The sequence below is a fragment of the Silurus meridionalis genome, chromosome 4 (genome assembly GCF_014805685.1).
Source record: "Silurus meridionalis isolate SWU-2019-XX chromosome 4, ASM1480568v1, whole genome shotgun sequence".
In the NCBI taxonomy this organism is placed as follows: Eukaryota; Metazoa; Chordata; class Actinopteri; order Siluriformes; family Siluridae; genus Silurus; species Silurus meridionalis.
Genome location: NC_060887.1, coordinates 36834366 through 36858094, shown reverse-complemented (window position 1 = coordinate 36858094; position 23729 = coordinate 36834366). Strand labels below are relative to the sequence as shown.

At 36.9% G+C, this 23729-nt stretch overlaps 1 protein-coding gene across 2 annotated transcripts; it reads left to right on the top strand.

Moving 5' to 3' along the window:
* Positions 1-308: 308 nt before the first annotated feature.
* On the top strand, positions 309-18696 carry anxa13 (annexin A13). Of its 2 annotated transcripts, none has more exons than XM_046848056.1 (11): positions 309-433; positions 3388-3463; positions 4782-4876; positions 6595-6762; positions 7420-7453; positions 10221-10300; positions 13360-13428; positions 15205-15306; positions 15412-15487; positions 16695-16807; positions 17546-18696. In XM_046848056.1, the coding sequence occupies exons 1-11, from the start codon at positions 419-421 to the stop codon at positions 17663-17665; spliced, it is 948 nt and encodes a 315-aa protein (XP_046704012.1). In that variant the 5' UTR covers positions 309-418; the 3' UTR covers positions 17666-18696. The 2 variants fall into 2 exon arrangements, with proteins under 2 accessions (XP_046704012.1, XP_046704011.1); XM_046848055.1 differs by having other exon boundaries at positions 6592-6762.
* The last annotated feature ends 5033 nt before the right edge of the window (positions 18697-23729 follow it).

Here is a 23729-nt window from a genome sequence, read left to right as displayed (position 1 = left end):
CAACTTAAGAAATTGCAAAAGGTTTATGATGCATGATTTTTTTTAAAGATCTGGAAATATATGAATATATACAGACAATACTGCATGTACAACAACACAGTTTTAAATTGTCATATTAATTTAGTAATATGATTTGTTATTATTAATATCAGTGTCTACACATTTTGTATCAGGGGTCCCCATGTTTCTATGTCCTGATGGGTTTTTGACCAGAAAAACATTGAAGACCCCTGGTCTACATGATACTGTATCTCCCAGGGTTTGAGAGCCTGAGGGTTTGTTATTAAAGGGTTAAATCGCCCACTCCTGATGACGTCATTTGTTGAGGCTGTCGGTCGTCTTTCTATCTCACGAACCGCAGCTCCATTACAGATTTCTGTCCAGACTTCAGGCGTCAGGAGGTGAAAATAAATCCAGAATGGGAAACTGTCAGGTGGGAATCAGTTTATATTTTGTTGTAAAGTAGGTTTTGGTGTTTAGAAAGCTGAAATAGAGGGGATATATACTAATAGAAATGCATTAAGCTCATTTTCCTCGCCTAACCCTTGGATTTATACACGCACTGTTTTTATTTCTAAAGGGAATAAAAACACCTCCAGACCGGAAGTGACTTTTGCAAAGTGCGCAGCTGGAGATGGCATAGATTTATTATTATTATTTTTTTTATCTGTCCAACTAATAACCTAGGCATTATGAAATTTTCATCTGCGCATGCGCGTTAGATGTTGTAATAGTGATTTCAAAAGTGTATTTTATATTTAAATCAGATATTTGGCGCATCTTCATTATGCAGATATGATTGAAAAGAAATATGACTTTTTTTTAGGGTTTGTATGAATGACATTGTGAAAGAGGGGAAAAAGATGAAGTGGAAGGCGGTGTTTTTAGTGCGGAATTCCCGTTAGATCAGAGCTGTGACTCAGGAGGGAGGATATGGAAAGCCAAGTGGTCCAAAACCTCGGTGGAACAGATTTTGTCTTAGTTGAAAGTTTATACAGCTAATAGAAATGACCTTAATGAGTTACTTGGAGGATTTTTGTGTGTGGTGTAATTTATTTGGTGATGACGGTGATTTTAACTTTGATCCGTCGACGAAAAATGTGGAATCTAATGAAAAAAGGGCATGAGAAATTAACACCATAAGATTATTATTAGTAGACACTAGTGATGGGTCGTTTTTATAAATGATTTATTCATTTTGAACTAGTTTTTTAATGTGACTCATAAGATCAAGTCAAGTCAAGTGGAATTTATTGTCATTTCTACTAGACACAGTGGTACACAGTACACAGTAAAAACGAGACAACGTTCCTCCAGAGACCTGGTGCTACACTAAACAACAATATAGAGCTACAACACATAACATAAAGCTACATAATCGAGTGCAACCAAGTACAAACAGTGCAGACGAAAAACAGTACAGAGAGAGACAGACGGACAAACAGTACAGACAGACAGTGCAGACAAACAACACAGGACAAAACACATAACTCGAGATAGCGCCGACAGTAAACCTATTATATACTTCTATTATACAGTACTGTGTGAGGAGATCTGTAAAAACTGGGAGTAAATATAAACAGAAACAATGCAGTGCAAAAAACAGCAGTAGCAGTAACAATTCCTCTAAAAGAGTGATTACGTTTTTATTTTCTGCTAGACACGCATGAGAAAAGCATCGCAAAATCTCCATAGGTGGTGTACTGGAAACAGAATCGAGTAGTTCATCTATCGACTCTTCAAGTCCGAGTCGTTCATTCTTTACTCTTTTTTTTCTTTCATGACTATATGATTAAAAAAACGCTACACAATTCAATAGACCAGAACATTAAGTCACAATAATTATGGAAGTCACATGACTAAAGAACACGGACCAGAAGATATGAGAGGTAAAGCTACTTATTCTGTTTATCATCATTTATCCTTAGCTGCATTGCCAAATTTATATTATTGGAACTAAGTTTGTGTATGTAGACGTGTTGAACTTATTAAAAATGTCATTTTATTTCTGATCAAATGATTCAAATGACTCAATTCTAAATGACTCAAATTAAGTCATTTGGTTTAAATAAAAAAAAAAGATCTCTCTCTCTCTCTCTCTCTCTCTCTCTCTCTCTCTCTCTTTCATCAAGATTTAAGACATAATGAATACTATTTATAATTGAGACTCAGCTATACTGTTGAAGCTGGAGAAGGAGTTCACCTCAGCTGCCTAGTCTAAAAAAGAACACATAATTAAAACAATATTGACAGCATCTGGGTTTTAAGGGTTTTGCCTCTTCTAAAAAACCTGACCAATTGTATTTAAGAGAAGCTGTGCATCCAGGTGGAACGATTGAATGGAATGAGGAAACAGTAGGCCCGGATATTTCAGAAAAGGTATTTCTGCCATTCAGCTCTGTCTCTCTGTCTGAGCTCTTCCTCGCTTTTAATTGCTCCATGAAACACAAAACAATTTTTAACCCGAATTTCAATCAGGTGTAGCACCCTTAGTCAAGTCAAGTCAAGTCAAGAGGCTTTTATTGTCATTTCTACTATACACAGTGGTACACAGTACACAGTAAAAATGAGACAACGTTTCTCCAGAACCCTGGTGCTACACTAAACAACAAACAACAAAACAACATTAAGCTAAAACACAAGTTACATAAAGTGCATCGAGTGCAACCTGGTGCAAACAGTGCAGACAGACAGTGCAGACAGACGACACAAGACAAGACACAAAACCCTATATAGCGCCGACCAGTAAACCTACTGTATACTAGATTATACAGTACCTTACCACTCATCTTCTCCGAATCTGCCCTTCATTCAAATACCGGACCCTCGTTCCTTATAATTATATACATAGCAGTTTTTTATACATAATATAAAATTATATACATATACATACATAAGATTGCTTTGCATGTCAGAGACAGTTGTGTGATTTCTTCAGTGTGTATATTTTACACACTAACTTTTTTCTTTTCTTTTTTGTATAAATGTTTAAGCTGCTCATGGACCCTTTGGCCTTCCATAGTTTGGGTGGCTTAAATCTTTGGGGAAAATGGATCATTCAGGAGATGTTTGGTCAGAGAGAGAGAGAGAGAGAGAGAGAGAGAAAGGGGGAGAGGGGCCTCTAACCAGAGAAGCCTTTGTTTTTCTTATCCTGGCTCTGTGTCTAGTGTATTGGCCTTGAGTGCCTTAGAAAGTGTGTTTTCATGACATAAAACCCCCTGACACTGCTTTCACGTTCACTCATTTTCATTTGCAAATGATGTTAGTGAACGAAATCATAATCCCTGCTTCATGCTGTTGTTTGCGGGGCGTTTATCTGACTGACAAAAAATAATGTAATAAAAATAAATAGGAATGAAAGTAACCTCATGTGTTTCCATTTCACAGCCAACCGTTTTTCCCTATGAGGAGTTTGACGTTGTGGCCGACATCAAGGCGATCCGCAAAGCCTGCAAGGGCTTAGGTGGGCACTATTTATCGTTTTATTACTTATGAACAAGCTTTATTATAATAAATAAAAAAAATTATATATAACTTTTTATCTGGTCATTTAAAAACCCTTAAACACTTAATCTTATATTGCTGACAGACTGTGTGTGTGTGTGTGTGTGTGTGTGTGTGTGTGTGTGTGTGGTATTATAATTGTGGGTGTGTGTACACTACTAAATTATAGGCTAGGCAATACACAACATGTTAACTATCATCTTCTGGCACTGAAACTTTAAAGACATTCTAATCAATCATTCACTTTCAGTCTATAATTAGTGTTCGAGGATTGTACTTTTAAAGTGACCTTGAATGGGGGAAAAATTCTTCCCATGATTTTCAGGAAATGTGGATGAGGCAACTTCCTGTTAATATTGTAGAATATTGTATGTGAGTCAGAACCACCGGCGATGCGTTTAGCGTCAAAGTGTGTTTAAAGTGGGTGTGTTTAAAGCTTAAACACAGAGCAAAATTGTAGTTTCAAGTTGTTTAAGTTGTCACATACATATGACATACATGTAGTTCGAAACACACACACACACACACACACACACACACACACACACACACACACACACATATATATATATATATATATATACTCTATATATATATATATACTCTATATATAAATTTATAACTAAACTGTTATACACTATATACACTACTTGGCCAAAAGTATTGGAACGCCTGACTTTTTGGATGCTGTAGCATGAAACTTCCCAACAACAATGCAAACCTTGTGCACACAGCCAGCTCCATGAAGATCTGCCTTACATGTGTTGAAGTGCTTCTCCTGCTGTAGAGCTCTGATTTCAATCCTATTGAACATGTGACCACTAACTGCACCCCAGGCTTCCTGACTTCACCTGCATCAGTACCTGACTGTATGAATGAGCACAAATCTCCACAAGAACACTTCAAAATTGATTAAAACATCTTCCCAGAAGATTGAAGGTTATATTATTATAACAGCGAATGTGAAATGGGATGTTCAAAAAGAAGCCCATGCCAATCTTTTGGTCAGGTGGTCAAACTTTTGTCCATGCAGTATATTTAATGAGGTTTTAAGTTTAAAATTGCTCTCAGGACTCAGAATCGCATGCTAGCTCAGCGTCTGTCATCTACAGAGTGTAAATAAATCTGCTCTGGTGTAATTGATTGCTTTGTTGAGTAAACCTGTTCCACAGGACCTTAATCATTTAAACATGACTCAAGCGCTTCTCTCAGCTTTTTACAGGACGGCATGCTCAGCATTTTCTCTTCTGTCTGATTCTCTTCCCCTGTGATTTTAGGCACTGATGAGAAAGCCATCATTGAAATCCTGGCTAATCGTTCTGCATGTCAGCGCATGGAGATAAAACAGGCTTACTTTGAGAAGTATGACGATGTAAGTGTAATCTTTATCTGTGATTGTGTATGGACCGACAGAGGGATGATCTGAAGGTGTTGATTAACTGTCTAAGAAAGTGTGTGATATTGTTTCTATAGTAATCACTTACACGGGTGGGTAGAAAGAAAATACATTATTGCTGATATAGATGTTATTTATATAGTGTGTGTGTGTGTGTGTGTGTGTGTGTGTATACTGTGCGTACGGAAAGTATTCACACCCCCTTAAATGTTTCACTCTTTGTTATATTGCAGTCATTTGCTAAAGTTCATTTCCTTTCCTCATTAATGTACACACAGCACTCCATATTGACAGAAAAACACAGAACTGTTGACATTTTTGCAGATTTATTAAAAAAGAAAAACTGAAATATCACATTTCAAAGAACTAACATGAGCACTGGAGTGTAAGATTATGAGTGATGTTCTTTCTACAGTATTTTACAGTCATTTGAGGTTATAAAACTAGGAGCTACTGAGCAACTGATAAAATAGCTCAACATTTGAGATCATCACAGATCCAACACCAGATTCTCCATGCCAGAGCCTTCAAACACTCGAAGAGGTCCAGTGTCCAAACTACACAAAAAGTGGGATCCAAATAGCGCTGGTTGTTTCAGGATGTTTTTGGGCTTGTCATTTACTTTCAAGGTCCATAATCTTCATGAGGTGGGACGTGACTGGGGCTGGAGCAACCTCAGGATGCCTCGGGATGGGGAGAGAAAGAGAAGCAGTGGAGAGGAATTAGCGTAGCCAGTTGATAATGTGATGTGATCAGATATTCTGGAGCACAATGTTATGATATGTGATGTGTGTTATGTGTAGAACTCGCTAAAAAGATACGTCTTTAATCTGCACTTAAACTGGGAGAGTGTAGCGTGTTAAAAGACTGGATAGATACATGGGAGATAAACCATTTAGTGTTTTGTAAGTAAGTAGCAGTAGTTTGTAGTCGATTGGAAACTTGGAAGATTGGGGTTATATGGTGATATTTTCTTGACCTTGTCAGAACCTTGGCTGCTGCATTCTGGACTCACTGTAGCTTATTTATTAATGATGCAGGAAATCCATCTGGTAATGCAATCAGCATGAAAGTTAACCATGTGATGCAGAAATATACAAAAGTGTGCGTCGGCTTCAACTTTATTTATTTATTGATTTATTTACATATAATTATTAGTCGATGCTCTATATTTTAATTATTTAGAAAGTGATCAATAATTTGTGAGCAATATTTGCTATATAGATGAACAGTTATGGAGATGCACATCCCTGATCTGTCTGTCTGTCTGTCTGTCTGTCTATCTGTCTGTCTGTCTGTCTGTCTATCTATCTATCTATCTATCTATCTATCTATCTATCTATCTATCTATCTATCTATCTATCTATCTATCTATCTATCTATAACGATAGATAAATAGGGATGTGCATCTCCATAACTGTGCATCTACATAGCAAATATTGCTCACAAATTATTGTCCATTTATGGAAGAAATCTCCAGTACCAGTGGTTCATTTTTCTCATTTGATTGTAGTTTCTGTGACTGTAGTAACATGACAAGCTGTTATTTACTAAACTTTAATATATATTCATTTATAAGTTAATTTCTATTAATTTCTTATATAATTGTTTATTGCTGCTGTAATGGTGGTAAAGAGGTGTGTGTGTGTGTGTGTGTGTGTGTGTGTGTGTGTACATTCTGTTGTGTTTAGGAGCTGGTAGATGTGCTGAAGAGCGAGTTGTCTGGGAATTTCGAGAACGCCATCCTCGCCATGCTGGATCCCCCTCACGTGTTTGCCGTGAAGGAGCTGCGCAAGGCGATGAAGGGAGCAGGAACTGATGAGGATGTCCTGGTGGAGATCCTCTGCACTGCCTCCAATGCTGTACGTCTCAGAACAATGAGCATAATAATATATTAAGGACATTTCCTAATGCCTTTACTGAGTTGCATGGATGATTTTTGCATGTGGTGTAACTTAGATTGTGAATACGGTGATTAATGGGTTGAGGCACAAGATGATGAACTGGAGAAGAAAATGTTGGATAGAGAAATATAATAGAAAAACAGCACCAGGAGTTAACTCCAACAGCTTCATTTTGGGAATTTGGGGTCTAAAAGCTCTTGTAACTAAATACAATCCTATGGTACTACTTTATCACTATATATGATTTTGAGCAGAAGAATTCTAAAGCTGTATATAAAATAAGAAGGGAAAATGAAGCATAATTGTGATTTAGTCACTTTTGAACTGCGAACATCAGTAAAAGATTTAACTGGGAAGTGACCATGGTATGTGAAATTCCATGGTTAGATGTGAGGCCCTACACCATTTTCATGCTTTCTGCTTCACCTCAGGCCTCTATTCACCTTCTTCACTTAGTGCAGTAGCATCCTATAATGCTCAGTTATCTATATTTTATCCCTTATATTCTTATGTTAATCTATAAATATGTATATTCATTGAAATGTTTTTTTAAAGCTCATAATTTTAGTGTAATCTGAATGTATTTGACGGTATTTTTCCTCCTCGATTCCTCAGGAGATTGCTACTTACAAAGAAACCTACTTCCAAGGTAATGACAGATTAATCTTTTTTACTATATTTATACATTTATGTTTTATTTATGTATTTATTTACATTTTATTATACATGTTTGTGTTGTTTTTGGAGTCCAAACCCGCTGCATTGTCTGTAAAGTGCTTTCATTATGCGTGCAGGTCACATGATTTGCTCTGAAGGTGATTAGGTTTAGTGCACAGCAGGTTAGTTTGTTTTAGATCAGATTACAGAGGGTTATTATATTGTTCTAGCCATACAAGTATACACAAGATCAGGAGAGAGTCAGGGGGGGTGCATTGGAAAAGTCATGTGCCACAACACAAGTGGGATGACATAAAAATGTCAGTGCACAAGTGCCTGGACAATGCATTTCTCTTTTTATAAATAAAAACTATTGAACAGACAATAATAATTGTCCTCAACTGCACTGCATCTCCTCATCTCTGACATGGTTTCTACTTGAAGAAATCTTGATTGTATTGCTGCTGTGCCTGATTTTGTCCCCTTTCCAATTTTTTCCACATAATTCTGTCCGAAAATTAACAAACCTCTAACTTAATCATCAGTATTACACAAATAGTATGAGCAATAGCCATATTTTCATCCAAAATCATTAAAATGTAAAGCTGTACTTAGACATTGCAAACGAAAATATATAAGACTACCACACAAAAACGTTTGTTTATTCAATACAAACAGATATTGACTATTCTACATCTAAAAATTCCAAGTGTTAGAACGCTAATTATGAAAAGCCCACATTGTAGAGATTTCTATTATATTTAATCTTTAAACCTGGAAAAAACGTAGCATAATTTCTATTTAAAGCAGTGCATCACGGCTGAATAACAACTAAGCACAAACTGTAAGGAGCTTTTAACATACATCAATGTATTTAAATATATATACAGTACAGACCAAAAGTTGGGACACACCTTCTCATTCAAAGAGTTTTCTTTATTTTCATGACTATGAAAATTGTAGATTCACACTGAAGGCATCAAAACTATGAATGAACACATGTGGAATTATATATGGAATTATATACATAACAAAAAAGTGTGAAACAACTGAAAAATGTCATATTCTAGGTTCTTCAAAGTAGCCACCTTTTGCTTTGATTACTGCTTTGCACACTCTTGGCATTCTCTTGATGCCTACTTTAAAGAACCTACAATATGACATATTTTCAGTTGTTTCACACTTTTTTGTTATGTATTTAATTCCATATATAATTCCACATGTGTTCATTCATAGTTTTGATGCCTTCAGTGTGAATCTACAATTTTCATAGTCATGAAAATAAAGAAAACTCTTTGAATGAGAAGGTATGTCCAAACTTTTGGTCTGTACTGTATGTATAATATATATATATATATATATACTGTATATATATATATATATATATATATATATATATATATATATATATATATATATATATATATATATATATATATATATATATATATATATTACATTACACACACAGAGATGGCAAATAAAAAACACATCCTTAACTTTAATAGAAGTAAAGGTACTCATGTTTTAAAAGACTGGTAAAAGTAGTGGCTATACTTTTTTACTTAAGTTAAAGTATAGAAGTTTGGGCTTTGACATGTACTTAGAAGTTACAAGTAAAAAGTAGCCAGTAATCACATTGTGTGTGATTAATTTAATTACACATTTTAATCTGTTCTAAATATACCTTAATTTAATCCTTTTTTAAGTTTTTAATACTCAAATCAACGTAGAGCATGAGCACAAAATATTCTTGTACATTTTTTAAAGTAATTATGGTCTCCTCTGTTTCCACACGGACGGTTAATGAGGTGATACCGGAGAAACTGTAACTTTCATACTGATTATATAATGAGAGAATATTTGTTTTCAGTGTGAATTGGTTTATTTTAAAGTAGATATTTCTAGATTTCTATTTATATACGTATTACATCTGTAATATTTCCTGAGATTCAGGTTGTTTTATTTATGTGTCTGTGAAGAGAGATGACAGACAACAGAGAGCACACCCTGTCTGTTTTCTTTATTGTACAAAAACACCGCGTTTTGTTGTTATTGTGAGTGCACACAAATTAAAGTATCGCTTTACGTATTCGAATGATGTAATGATTTACTCTTATCTGTACCATCAAAAAAACAGTAATTGAAATTCTTTGAAGAAAAAATGCCAATGTAACGAAGTATTTGTACTTTATTAAGTCCCTCCTCTGTGTTTTTGTGTGTGTGTGTGTGTGTGTGTGTGTGTATATATATATATATATATATATATATATATATATATATATATATATATATATATATATATATATATATATATATATATATAGGTCTATAATTATAATATAATTCTTACAATGAACAAAGACTTGGTCTGCAGCCTGTGAAATCGCACTTCTCCTGTTTGAGCTGTAAAACTGACAGCTCTCTAATCCAATGGTGTCGTAAATATACAGGAAATAATTGGCAGTGATTCAGACAGTGAGTAGGTGTGTGTTCAAATTTAAGCATCGACTATGTATGACATCAACTGGTGAGATTTTAAATGCACGCGAATTGCTCCAGCACCACGGATATTATACTGCATGAGACGGGACTTAAAAAAGAAAAAAGAGAGAGAGTAAATACATACTGAGGACAATAGAGTAAAGAGAAGATAAATATGTATCTCGGGCATTAAGTGCTCATTGTGTTAGGTTTTATATTGCAGTGTAACAGGTACGGCCTGTTCCATGATCTGAATCTAATCATCCTCTCTGCAGTGCATGAGAGGGATCTGGAGTCAGATATCGCCGGAGACACCAGCGGGGATGTCAGGAGGCTGCTAACTCTGCTCCTTGAGGTACACTTAGCTTCTACTGCACGGTTTAGGACCAATAAAAAGAAAAGAAAATGTTGAAAAGGGCAATATTTCTGGAATAAAGTCTTAATTTAGAGTTGAGATGCTCAAACTCAAACTGTGGGCCATACATAAGAAGAACAAAGGTGAAAATATAATATCAGATATAATATCTGGATTAACAAATTACAGAGTAATGGTTTCTCTTCTTTCTTTCTTTCTTTCTTTCTTTCTTTCTTTCTTTCTTTCTTTCTTTCTTTCTTTCTTTTTTTATTAATTTATTTATGTAGGTTCAGTATAATGCAACATTTATTTTTGGCCCATAATCCTTAATCAAGTTATTATTATTTTTATTTACCCTTGTTCAAAAAGTTGGTTTGGGCATATCTTATTTATAAAATGTCATAAATATAAATAAATATTATAATATAATAATAAAAAATCACGATATTTACTGAAGGTTTTTTTTATGTCTTGATGTTTATCAATCATTTCAATTTATTTATTATTTATTTAGAAATGTTTTGATATTTAATAATAAAATAATAAAAACACTCCTAATTTCCCAATAATTAAATGAGATATTATGAGGGGAAAAAAGTACAATATTATAAAGTATTAAAATATTATAAAGATTATTACACAAAGTTGGCATATTACCAGAACAAAACATATTTTGAGGAATAATAGTAATAATATCTGATGATAGAGATAATATATATATTTTTTTTATTTATAAAATATTTAAACATTCTAATATTTATCCGGTGCTATTAATTTTGTTTGCAAACCCAGTACTAACATCAATTTAAACTTTATTGTCTTAAATTATGACTTTCAGATAAAAGTCCAAATTTATGATGCCATTAAAAGGAATGTCAGAGAAATAATATGGATCTATTTCTCTGACATTCCTTTTAATGGCATCATAAATTTTATTATACAATTATATAATTATAATTTTTTTAAACTCTAAATATTACCATATTTTTTTTTAGATATTTGCCATTTAATCTGAATGTTTGAATCATTTTCCTCTATATATTATGACATTTTTCTTGAAATATTACAAATATTCCCTTCAATATTTTGCTCTTAAAACATAGAATTGTTCACCTTGGAAGATCAGAAATTGTAAATTGCTACTTGATATACAATATTACCATTAATTCTTCAAAATATTGTACATTTAAACTGGTAATTATGAAACAGTGTCTCTATAGCCCCTTGGTACCCTCCTGATTTTCTCCTGAAAGCCGTCTGAGTTATTTCTGTGGCGTGAGGCTGAGCTCTCTCTGACTGTCGCTTTCCTGAACTCCCTCCCTCTTCCTCCAGACCTGCCAGATCTGATTACAGACCGGAGTTCAATAACACACAGTGGGCCTGTGTTTCACTTTCCTGTTAATGAATGCCTGTAATGCTTCACTTTCCTGCTGTGTGAGACAGAGTGAAGAGGTCATGCACTGGTTTCTACACACGTCTGAAGACATCTGTAGCCCTCGAACTCGAAAATCCTTTTTGTTTTTGGCTTAGTCAATTTCTAGGCAACCAAAACATGCCTGAGAATGCTTCCATGGTAAAAAAGTGGAGATTGAAAAAAGACCTGATTACCCATCCCATAAAAATGTAAATTGTGGTGAAGGTGGACTTCATTTAACTTCTTGTACATGGGCTGAAATATAATTATAATAAAGTGTAAGGAGTGAAGTCAGACCCGATCCTGCCCCTAATTTCTGGAAGAATCAAAATAATAAAGTGTAGGTTTGGATTCAGACCTAATCTAGCCCCTTCTACCTGGACAAAATCTAAATAATACACTCCAGGGGATGGAGTTGGTGTTGATCTTGCCTCTTCTACCTGCACAGAATAAACAAGTGCTCAAGCTCCTCCTACCTGGACAGAATAAAATGTAAAGGGTTCATGGGTGGTTCTCCTACCTGCAGAATTAAAGTACAGTGGTACCCCGCTTATCGACCTTAATCCGTTCCTTAAAACCGGTAGAAATGCGAAAAGGTCGAAGAGCGAATGTACAATATACACGCACTAAATTGTTATATTGGCCGCTAAATAACACTATATTGTTCACAAACCGAAGTTTAATTTACGATAGATACTCTCTCCACGAAGGCTGAGGCGAGACTGGGAAGATCCTTTCCCTCGCTCCACGTGGGTCGGGGTAAAAAAAGGTCGATATGCGGGCATTTGGACGTTCAGCGGGCGCAGATTCCGGTCGAAAAACTGTTCGCTAAGCGAAAAGGTCGATGTCCAAGTCGGTCGATAAACGGGCTACAACTGTAATATAGTCCAGGGGGGTGGAGTAAAATGTGATCTAGCCCCTCCCACCAGCAGAATTAAAGTAAAATAGTCCAGGGGGGTGGAGTTGAACGTGATCTAGCGCCTCCCACCTGCAGAATTAAAGAAATATAGTCCAGGGGGGTGGAATTGCATGTGATCTAGCCCCTCCTACCTGCAGAATTAAAGTAATATAGTCCAGGGGGGTGGGGTTGAACGTGATCTAGCCCCTCCTATATGGACAGAATCAAAATTTAAAAAGGTGCAGAGATGGACTCGGATGTGATCAAGTCCCAGTACCTGGGCAGACATATTCTGTAAAAGTCCAAGGGTGGCGTAAGACCTAAACCCCTTGTACATAGGTAGAATAAAAACACTGATGGGAGTGTAGTTGGACCTGAAAACGTTATGTGTACCTGGGAAGAAGTTTAGGGGTGGAGTCTGAGTTAATCTATCCATTCATGCTTGGGCAGAATAAAAAAAAAAATCCATGAGGTGGAATCAGACAGGATCTAACCCCCTGTACCTGGGAAGAGGGGGGAAAAAAAAAAAAAAGTTCAGGGTGAAGAGACTGCGTTTAATGTGTTCTGTGTTGTACATTTTCCACAGCAATTTATTCACAATTTACAATTACAGATTATATAGAGTACATAAACTGTGCTGGAGGTTCGTCTCTGTTTATTCTCTACTCTCCATCATTCTCTACTCCCCGCTATCATGTGGAGTGAAAGATTTTTGGACTGTTCTTATTCCTGCAATCTTCATTTTAGGGAAATCGAGATGAGAGCTATGAGGTGGACGAAATTCTCGCTGAACAAGACGCCGTGGCACTGTTTGAGGTACTGTAGGACTTACTGTACACCATTTTTACTTATAGATTTTATGTGCTAAATTATGAGAGTTACTTTTCAGTAATTTAATGACAATATACTGACAGCTTTATCTTTACAGGTTAGGGCAGGGTATTAGCATGATGTAATCATATATATATATATATATATATATATATATATATATATATATATATATATATATATATATATATGTGTGTGTGTATTTACAGTGCTTCATATTTTATTATGTTACAGCTTTGTTCCAAAATTCCATTATTTTCCTCAAAATTCTATAAACTAGACCTCATAATGACCACATGAAAGAAGTTTGTTTAAAATCTAAAATGTTTAAAATTCAAATTTATTAAAAATAAAAAATGAAAAAAATCACTTGTACATAAATATTCACAGTCTTTGTCATGACACTCAAAATTGAGCTCAGGTGCATCCAGTTATCACTGATCATCCTTGAGATGTTTCAACAACTTGATTGGAGTCCACCTGTGGTAAATTAAGTTGATTGGACATGATTTGGAAAGACACACACCTGTCTATAGAAGGTCTCACAGTTAGCAGTGTGTGTCAGAGCACAAACCAAACCATGAAGTCTAAGAAATTGTCTGTAGACCTCCGAGACAGGATTGTATCAAAGCACAGATTTCTGCAGCATTGAAGGTCCCAATAAGCACAGACTCCTCCATGGTCTAATGGGAAGAAGTTTGGAAACACTAGGACTCTTCCTAGAGCGGAGCCGGGAGAAGGGCCTTAGTCAGAGAGTTGACTGAGAACCCGATGGTCACTCTGAAAGAGCTCCAGCATTTCTTTGTGGAGAGAGAAGAACCTTCCAGTAGAGCATACATCTCTGCAGCACTCCACCAACCTGGCCAGACAGAAGTCACTCCTCAGTAAAAGGCACATGACAGCCCAGCTGGAGTTTGCCAAAAAGCACCTGAAGGACTCTCAGACCATGAGAAACAAAGATTGACCTTTTCGGCCTGAGTGTTAAGTGTCATGTCTGGAGGAAACCAGGCACCGATCATCACCTGGCCAATACCATTCCTACAGTGAAGCATGGTGGTGGCAGCATCATGCTGTGGGGATGTTTTTTTAGCAACAGGAACTGGGAGACTCATCAGGATCGAGGGAAAGATGATTGCAGCAATGTACAGAGACGTCCTTGATGAAAACCTGCTCCAGAGCTCTCTGGACCTCAGACTGGAGCGACGGTTTATCTTTCAACAGAACAACGACCCAAATCACACAGTCAAGATAACAAAAGAGTGGCTACGGGACGACTCTGTAAATGTCCTCGAGTGGCCCAGACAGAGTCCAGACTAGAACCTGATTGAACATCTCCGGAAAAGATCTGAAAATGGCTGTGCATCGACGCTCCTCATCCAACCTGATGGAGCTTGAGAGGTTTTGCAAAGAAGAATGGAAGAAAATGGCCAAAAATAGGTGCCAAGCTTGTAGCATCAAACTCAAAATCACTTGAGGCTCTAATTGGTGCAGAAGGAGCTTCAACAAAGTGTTGAGCAAAGGCTGTAAATACTTGTGTATTCTTATGTATAGTTTTTTATTTTTAATAAATTTGCAAAGATTTCAAACAAACTTCTTTCACGTTGTCATTATGGGGTTTTGTTTGTAGAATGTTTAGGAAAATAATAAAATTTAATCGATTTTGAAATAAAGCTGTAACATAGAATGTAGAAATAGTGAAGTACCTCTGTCTGTAAGCAAAGCGATCTTGTGTCTAAGTGTAAATGTGTGTGGTGTCCTCAGGCCGGAGAGGGCCGCTTCGGCACAGACGAGTCGACGTTCAGCTACATCCTGGCCACCAGGAACTACCTCCAGCTGCAGGTCATGTTTAAAGCCTACGAATCGGTGAGTGTGTTGTAACACAGCCTGAAAAAGCGTCTCAATGCTGCTGTCTCGTGTCACACAGAGACGTCACTCATAGATTCACCTTTCATCCCAAAACTATCTTAGATTTCTGGATCGGAGATTCTGGACGTCCTAGAGAACGAAACCTCAGGAACGCTGAAGAAGTGTTACATTGCACTGGGTGAGGATTAAAGATAAATGAAGGTCTCTCTGTGCTGGAGGACAACCAGGTGCCTGATGGTTTCACAGGGTGTAAAATGTTTTGGCACCACACTACAAGCCTTAGGGGTTCAATGCTCGTTTCCCTCAGAGGGTTCAATTAAAGGATTTATACTTCTATGTACATAAGGTCTCCAATCGAAGAGAACACTATCCATGATCTTCATGGAGCTGGCTTTGTGCACAGGGGTGTTTTCGGGTCTCCTTGTCCAAATTTCATGCTACCGCGTAAAAAACAAAACCCTACGCAATTGTGTTTCTCCATCTTTGTGGTAATAATCTATCTTTGTTACTTTTTGTCCATATAGTGTAAGTTGATACCTTTAACAGAATGTTTTATATTAGACCTTTTTAGAAGAAGACCTTTGCACATTTAAAGCAGTTTAACGTTTTATATCCAGAGGAACAGCTGAAGATCTAGAAAGGGATTTATATACTGTATGTTAGAGGGAAGACATTTTGTGGATTCATTGTGTAATTAAATATTCTTGTTTTCCAAAAATTAGGTAGGTTCCACCATAGAAGGTTTATTGTTCCCCTGGAGTCTCAGTGGAAATGGTTCTAGGTTGTAACGTTCTATAGTAGAGTATCTACAGGGTTTCTCACGGGTACTAGGAGGGGCTGATTGGACATTATAGGAAGGGCTTTATACAGAACGTGAGAACACTTTCATTTTCTGTTCTTTAAAAAAAAATGTGTATTGAGATGTATTTTGTGATTAAAGATTTTAGAATAATTATAAAATATATATAAAGGAAAAAAAGGAAATATCTCCTGCTCTATTTGGCTATTTCTATATTTACTTATTTGTTGTTATTTGTTTCATAATTGTTAGTTTTTAATTATGCACCACAGCACCAGATTTTCACTTACTGTCATAGACCATCTACACACACACACACACACACACACACACACACACATCATGCTCAGTTATTAGAGCTCTGATATATATATATATATATATATATATATATTTATTTTGATTTGGATTTGGGTTTCTATAGTGTATAGTGTGTGTGTGTGTGTGTGTGTGTGTGTGTGTGTGTGTGTGTGTGTGTGTGTGTGTGTGTGTATATATATATATATATATATATATATGTATATATTTATTATGCATATTTAAACCGATATAAAGAAAGTGTTATGCTCTGATCTTGTCCCTACAGTCAGATGTGCTAAGAATCCACAGCTATACTTCGCTCGGCGTCTGAATGCAGCCATGAAGGGAGCAGGCACTGATGAGGACACCCTGATCCGTATCATCGTCGGACGCTCTGAGGTAGGACCCCTGCCCAGGCCTGGTCATGTTTCACTCTCCACATTCCTACATGAGAAAATAGACCCCACTCTTCTGAGAGTCAATGAGATCCCAATATCATGTATAATCAGAATTAGTAGTTTTCCAGAAGCATTAGTGATTTAAGTGCAGGTAATAATGGCTTTATAATAAAAACACGTTCACTGGAGTGTGTGAACATTGTCACTGTGTAACAGTGATATCAAACTGGTTATCAGCACAACTGCAGCACAACTTCCTCCACCATCCTGTGTGTAATAAATAAATGAATGAATGAATGAGTGAGTCACATGACATCATGAACAGAAAAACTGTACCTGTGTAGACGATTAAAAAAACGTTTTCCAAAACTTTTTTCCACTACAAAAGAAATAAAATAGACAGATATTATATTATATTTGTCACATGTACTTCACAGCACAGTGAAATTCTTTTCTTCATATCCCATTTATGTTAGGAAGCTGGGGGTCAGAGTGCAGGGTCAAGAGTGGCAGCTTAGCCATGCAGGGGCTTGAACCCCCGACCTTCCAATCAGCAATCCAGAACCTTAACCACTAAGTTATCACTTCCTCTACAGATAGATAGATAGATAGATAGATAGATAGATAGATAGATAGATAGATAGATAGATAGATAGATAGATAGATAGAGGGAGGGATTAAAGCAGTAGTCAGAAGCATCTGCAGTAGTACATGTGTTTCTCTTTTTCTCTGTTTTTAGATTGACCTGGAGACCATTAAGGACATGTACCTGGAGAAATACGACGTTCCTCTGAAGGAGGCCATCAGCTCCGAGTGCAACGGAGACTTTAAGCGCCTCCTAGTGGCCATCTGTCATTAATGCAGAGAAAGAACAGAAGCAGACGCTTACGGAACACGGAGAAACCAACTAACACAACTGACCCCCAGGGTCCTAGCGCACACAATTCAATGTCCAGTTCAACATTATTTGTAGTTCTGATGTGGGTTTTTTGGCTGCGAACAGTTTCGACAATGCAGAAAACAGTAAACACCTTTTTTAATGTGAAAAAATAACAATCGGTGCAAGGTCACAATGCAACCAGCACAATTATGTCTATAATTATATATCCACAAAGTCAAGCTAAAATGTTACTACATAACATTATAACACAACACCAATATTTTGTTGTTATTTTATTCTAATGTTGTGCCTGGTGTGTATTTGGAAAAAGATGATCATGCACCTCTGTGTCGCTTTCTAAGTAGGATCACAAATGTGATCACAAAACTTGAACATTGACTGTTAGGAAATAAATTTCACTATGCAGTTGATTTGCCTGAAAGTTGTGAAGGTTGAATAATGTTGAAGGACAAAAGTAACGTAAAAACAAATACACTCAGACACTCGATAACATACGGAAGGAAGGAAGACTCATAGCTTTAGCTTTTCTCACTTATGCTCAGCCTTGTTTCTCATATTGCCTACTAACACAAATATAATATATTTTCAGCGTATCAGAAGTATGTCGTGTTTTACATCATGAATAATATTTAGATATTTCTATATTATGATGTCACAGCTTTAATGGCATACACATGGTCCTAATGGCATTGTTGGAATAAGTGAAGACATGTGGTGGTCTGCTGCTGTCTATATTTTTTAAATACCTGTAACATTCTTGATAAAAAAGGCAGCTGTGTTTTTAACATCTAGATTTCGATCGCTTCGAGATTTTTTTTCTTTAATTCTTGTGGCTTAATGTGGCGAAGCATGAACTATTTAACACAAGAATGACATCATCCCATGGGACCAGACACTCTTATTGTAAGACCTGAATGAAAGACCAAAAAAGATGCCTGATAAAATAAACACTGTTTGATTATCCTAATAAAAGATTCATAGAAACAATACCATTATGTTCTTATGTTGTTTATTTTTTTTACTAATAATATCCCCCTCCTCTCCAAAAAAAAAAAAAAAGGACATCAATTGTCACACAATTAAGCTTTTTTTCATCCCAATATTTGGCATAAATGCTGTGATAGAAATGCAAGACTGAAAGATAGCTGTAATAGATAGATAGACAGACAGACAGACAGACAAACAGAGACAGGATAGATAGATAGATAGATAGATAGATAGATAGATAGATAGATAGATAGATAGATAGATAGATAGATAGATAGATAGATAGATAGAAAAAGAAATATTTACACACCACCACAAAAATGCCCACAATACACCACAATAATTATATATGGCAGGGCAGACTGTGGTTCACAGACCTGGTGTCCCCCCTCGAGTATGGTCTCTCTACTGAGGTAGCAGGGACCATCCTCCAATCCAGAGCTCCCACTACTAGGAGGTTGTATGCCGCTAAATGGCACTTGTTCGCTGCACCACCAATTGGACCCAGTTAACTACCCGGCTGGTTCAGTGCTGGAGTTCCTGCAGGAACAGTTTGCCGCAGGGCTGGCTCCTCGACCCTGAAAGTTACATGTAGCTATCGTGACTAATTGTACCCCGCTTGCTGGGCAGTCGCTGGGTAAACACCCTTTGGTGACATGTTCCTGCGTGGCGCCCAGAGTGCCTGTGTGGGACTTGGCCATCGTGTTGGCAGCTCTGTCTGAGCACCCCCTTCGAGCCATTGGCCGAGGTGGCCCTTAGGTTACCCCATCCAGGGTGCGTACCTAACATGCCCATGGCTCCACACAACCTGTAATGCTGCAGGCATTCTACCCTCCTCCTCTTTAGCCCCTGATCAGGAGAAACAACCGACTGTGTCCAGTGCAAGCACTTAAAACGTTGGTCCACAGGATAAGTCCTTCCTCTGGTCTCCTTACTCCTTCGGGGTCAAGACTCACCCCACTCGGAGTGTGGCAGCCTCTACGGCCTGGTCCGCTGGAGTCCCACTCCTGGACATTTGCAACGTTGCGGGCTGGTCCACCCCACTGACCTTCATCAGGTTCTTACCTCCACTTTAGAGCCACTCCCGGCTCCTCTGTCCTGTGCTCTGGTTGTGCTCTCACACACTAGGCAAGGACTGGTCAGTGTGGCGTGATTGGACACTCATTCCCAAAGTGTTGTGACGTAGCTCGAGTTCCCGAAAGGGAATGTCTCTAGGTTACATATGTAACCCTAGTTCCCTGAGGAAACAAGACGCTGTTTCTCTGAGCCACACTCTGTGCATCCCTGCTGCGCTTCCTTCTAATTTTTCAGAAGCTAGCATCAGCTCCACTGCATGCACATTTTGTAGCTTCCTGGCCTTGCCCTTGGCCGGATTTCACACGTGATTTAGAGCGTGAACAACGTGGAGGCGTTCCCAAAACGTTGTGACACAGCGTCTCTTTCCCTCAGGGAACTAAGTTTACATATGTAACCTAGAGACATTGTTTCTGATGCTGACACTGCCTCAAAATACACTATATGAAAACCTGAGGTTTAACACGCAGTTGAGATGAACAAAACAGTTGCGTTACAATTCTACATCATTTCTACGTACTTGCTACAAACTTTTACATTTATTCGTACAGAAATAATTCGTTTGGCCTCGAACAAATGTGACCTTGCATGATTTAGAAAAAATATTCAGGCATCAGAACTTGTCCCCATTTGTCTCAGGATCATGAGCTTACAGTATGTTTCGCTTTGTGTTCCTCTTATTTGTTTGATACTTTGCCACCAGAGGGCGCTGTAGGACTGTCGATTACTTGTTAAAGAGCAAAATCACGTGAGGTAGAGCAGAAAAAAACACTGTAGTGCAAAGACCTGGACCCCGACAGAAAACCCATGATGAGAACAGATCAAGACCCTTGGGAACACAACACACATTTACATTAACTTATAAACTCAGTGATGCCTAATCACATTATTTCAAAGCTCTGTGACACCAAGAAATTACCAAAGATAACTTTTTCCCTTCTCAGCTTTAGATGAGTTTTAGGCCTAAAGTATCATTGAGACCTACAAATTCCCACCAGAATGGTGTTTTAGACCAGAAGAACAGTGTTAGTACACCATGGCTGACTGCCTGTACACCATGAACACCATGATTAAATTTATTAGTAAATAATTTTTATTTAATCCTTTTCCTCATTTTATTTATTTTTATTCATTTTATTCAACTTATTTTATTCTCTATATCACACCCTTATGTTGTTAGAGTATGTAAAATACACTATCTTTTGTTTATTTTGGTTTATTCTATTTTTTGTAACCAATTAATATTAGATTTGATTTGTATTTTTATATTTCAAATTTTTTTGTTTTGTTTTTGTTTTTGCCATGCGGATAAAAACCAAGAAAATGAATCACTAAGAGAGCAAGAGAGAAAAAGATAGAGTGACGATGATGATGATGATGACGATTAGAATAATTATATGTTCATTTTTAAAAAAAGTATTATTATTTGTTTACTTATTTTATTTATTTTTGGTTTGTCTCTATTCGTTTCTGCTGATGCTATGGCCCCATTTTTTGTAAACAACCATGCCATTATGATTTTATATATATATATATATATATATATATATATATATATATATATATATATATATATATATATATAGAGAGAGAGAGAGAGAGAGAGAGAGAGAGATAAAAGGACAGAGAAAGAGAGATTGACAGTGTGAAAGACAGACAGACAGAATGCGAGACAGGCAGACAGACAGACAGTTGAAATTGGACAGCTGCTTTATTTTCTTTGACTCTCATAACTGCACTCTCATCATCACCTCCATAGACCTTAGTGATGATCTACACTAATAGACAGAAGTCCCACTGCGTTCTCCTGCTGCAGTCCCACTTCCGCTAATCATGTGCTCAGCAATCTGGAGGCATGGTGATGGGAGCGTCCACCTGCTCTCTCTCTCTCTCTCTCTCTCTCTCTCTCTCTCTCTCTCTCTCTCTCTCTTTTCAAAGCCAGCAGCTGTAGATTTGGCAGTAATGTATTAGTTGCGGGGCAGTGAACGCTCTGCTGAAGGATCCTGAACTCAACGACTAATGGTGCCAAAGTCCTCAGTGCCAACATCGTCCTTCAGCAGGGCCAGATGCAGGAGAAAGGTTGAATTGTGTGACAGGTGTGCTGGTGTGGCACTGAGCCTGTGTGTGTGTGTGTGTGTGTCACCACCAGTGTGGATTGAGAAAACACCTGCAGGCTGATTATTACCCTAAAGCTCTGGTGTTTAGTAATAAATAGTAGGCTGGACTGTGGGAAGAGAGGTTTCTCAATCAACATCTTATAATTACTATTTGGCTGGAATGGGAGTTTGTCGGAAGCAAACACACTGCTTTAAGGAGACGTGCTAAAGTTGAGAGGAAATGATCCTGCACTATTTACAGTATCAAAGGATTCATTTTCCACAAGCTGTTTAGCCATTTTTTACTATAGAGGGGTGAATTTTTTAAGCCCCATGGGTCCTCCATCAAATCCCAAAAAGTTTAAGAGTTTCAAATGTCAAATTTATTGAAATATTTTTAGGAAGATTGAAAACACTATATATAGTAGAAGGTTTTTTATTTTTTTATTTGTGTGTAGAATTTGGAGGAAAATAATGAATTTAGTCCATTTTGGATTAAAGGCTGTAACATAAAACGTGGAAAAAGTGACGAGCTGTGAATTCTTTCCTGATGCACTGTGTGTATATATATATATATATATATATATATATATATATATATATATATATATATATATATATATATATACACAGTACAGTATCTCACAAAAGTGAGTGCACCCCTCATATTTCAGCAACCATTGTAGTATATATTCTAGGAGACAATACTATAGAAATGAAACTTGGATATATATTTAGAGTATCAGTGTGCAGTTTGTATACAGTACAGATTTACTGTCCTCTAAAAATAACTACATACAGTCATTATTGTCTAAATAACTGCCAACAAAAGTAAGTACACCCTCAGTGATAACAGCTGTACCATGCAAAGCCTCACGTCCTATTCATCATGTTCATGTTTTTATCTTCTTTCAGGACCATACACATTTGTGTAACTTGTATTAAAACAGTTAAAATGTGGTTCTTTGAGTAAAATTCTCTCAAACTGATCACTGAATGTTCAACATGGACCTCATGATAAAGACTCTCTGAGGATCTGAGAATTAGAAATGTTGCTCTCCACGAAGATGCCGAGGCTTGAAATTAAGTTCAAGTACAGTATTCAGGGTCACACAGAGGATTTCCAGGACGGGTTCCACTCAGAACAGACCTCACAAGGGTCCATCAAGAAGTCGAGTCCTCGTGCTGTGCGTCAGGTGCAGAAGCTGCTTCAAAAAACAGATGCATGAGTGCTGCAGCATTGTTTTAGAGGTTGCAGAAGGAGAAGAGTGGAGATACTTATAAGAGAAAATGGAGACTCAATGTGGAATAGGATGTTCCAAAAAGGGGTAAATACCAATTTGATGGCCAGGTGTCCACAAACGTTTTTTTATCTGTATAGCGATTTTAGCAATGAACACAGTCACAAAGCAGTTTTTGTAAAAAGAAAATTTGAGGAGACTTTAATTGATACCAACAGTCTGTTATTATGGCTCATGATTGCAATTTGCATGAACAGTTCTGCATTTAATTGTCCATCACTGAACCTCAACAATGATGAAACTTTAATGAATGGACATTTGGTGATGAGTCTCTGGAAAATAATTTTTTCCGGGATTTATAAAGTTCTGGCAGAATTAAACAAATCATATAATCGTAACACACCTGTCCTTCAGTTCAATCAGCAGAAAACACATATAACACATGTAACACATATAAACACACAAAGCAGGAAAATACATTTCCATAACACAAAAACTGAATGAGCTTTATCAAGTATTTAATATTGGTTTGTTGGGAAAAGAGGAAATTGGTTTATTTTTGTTGTTTATTTTTGAATGTTTCTTTTTTCATTAAGAGATTCGAATACAAAAGATTGCAGGATT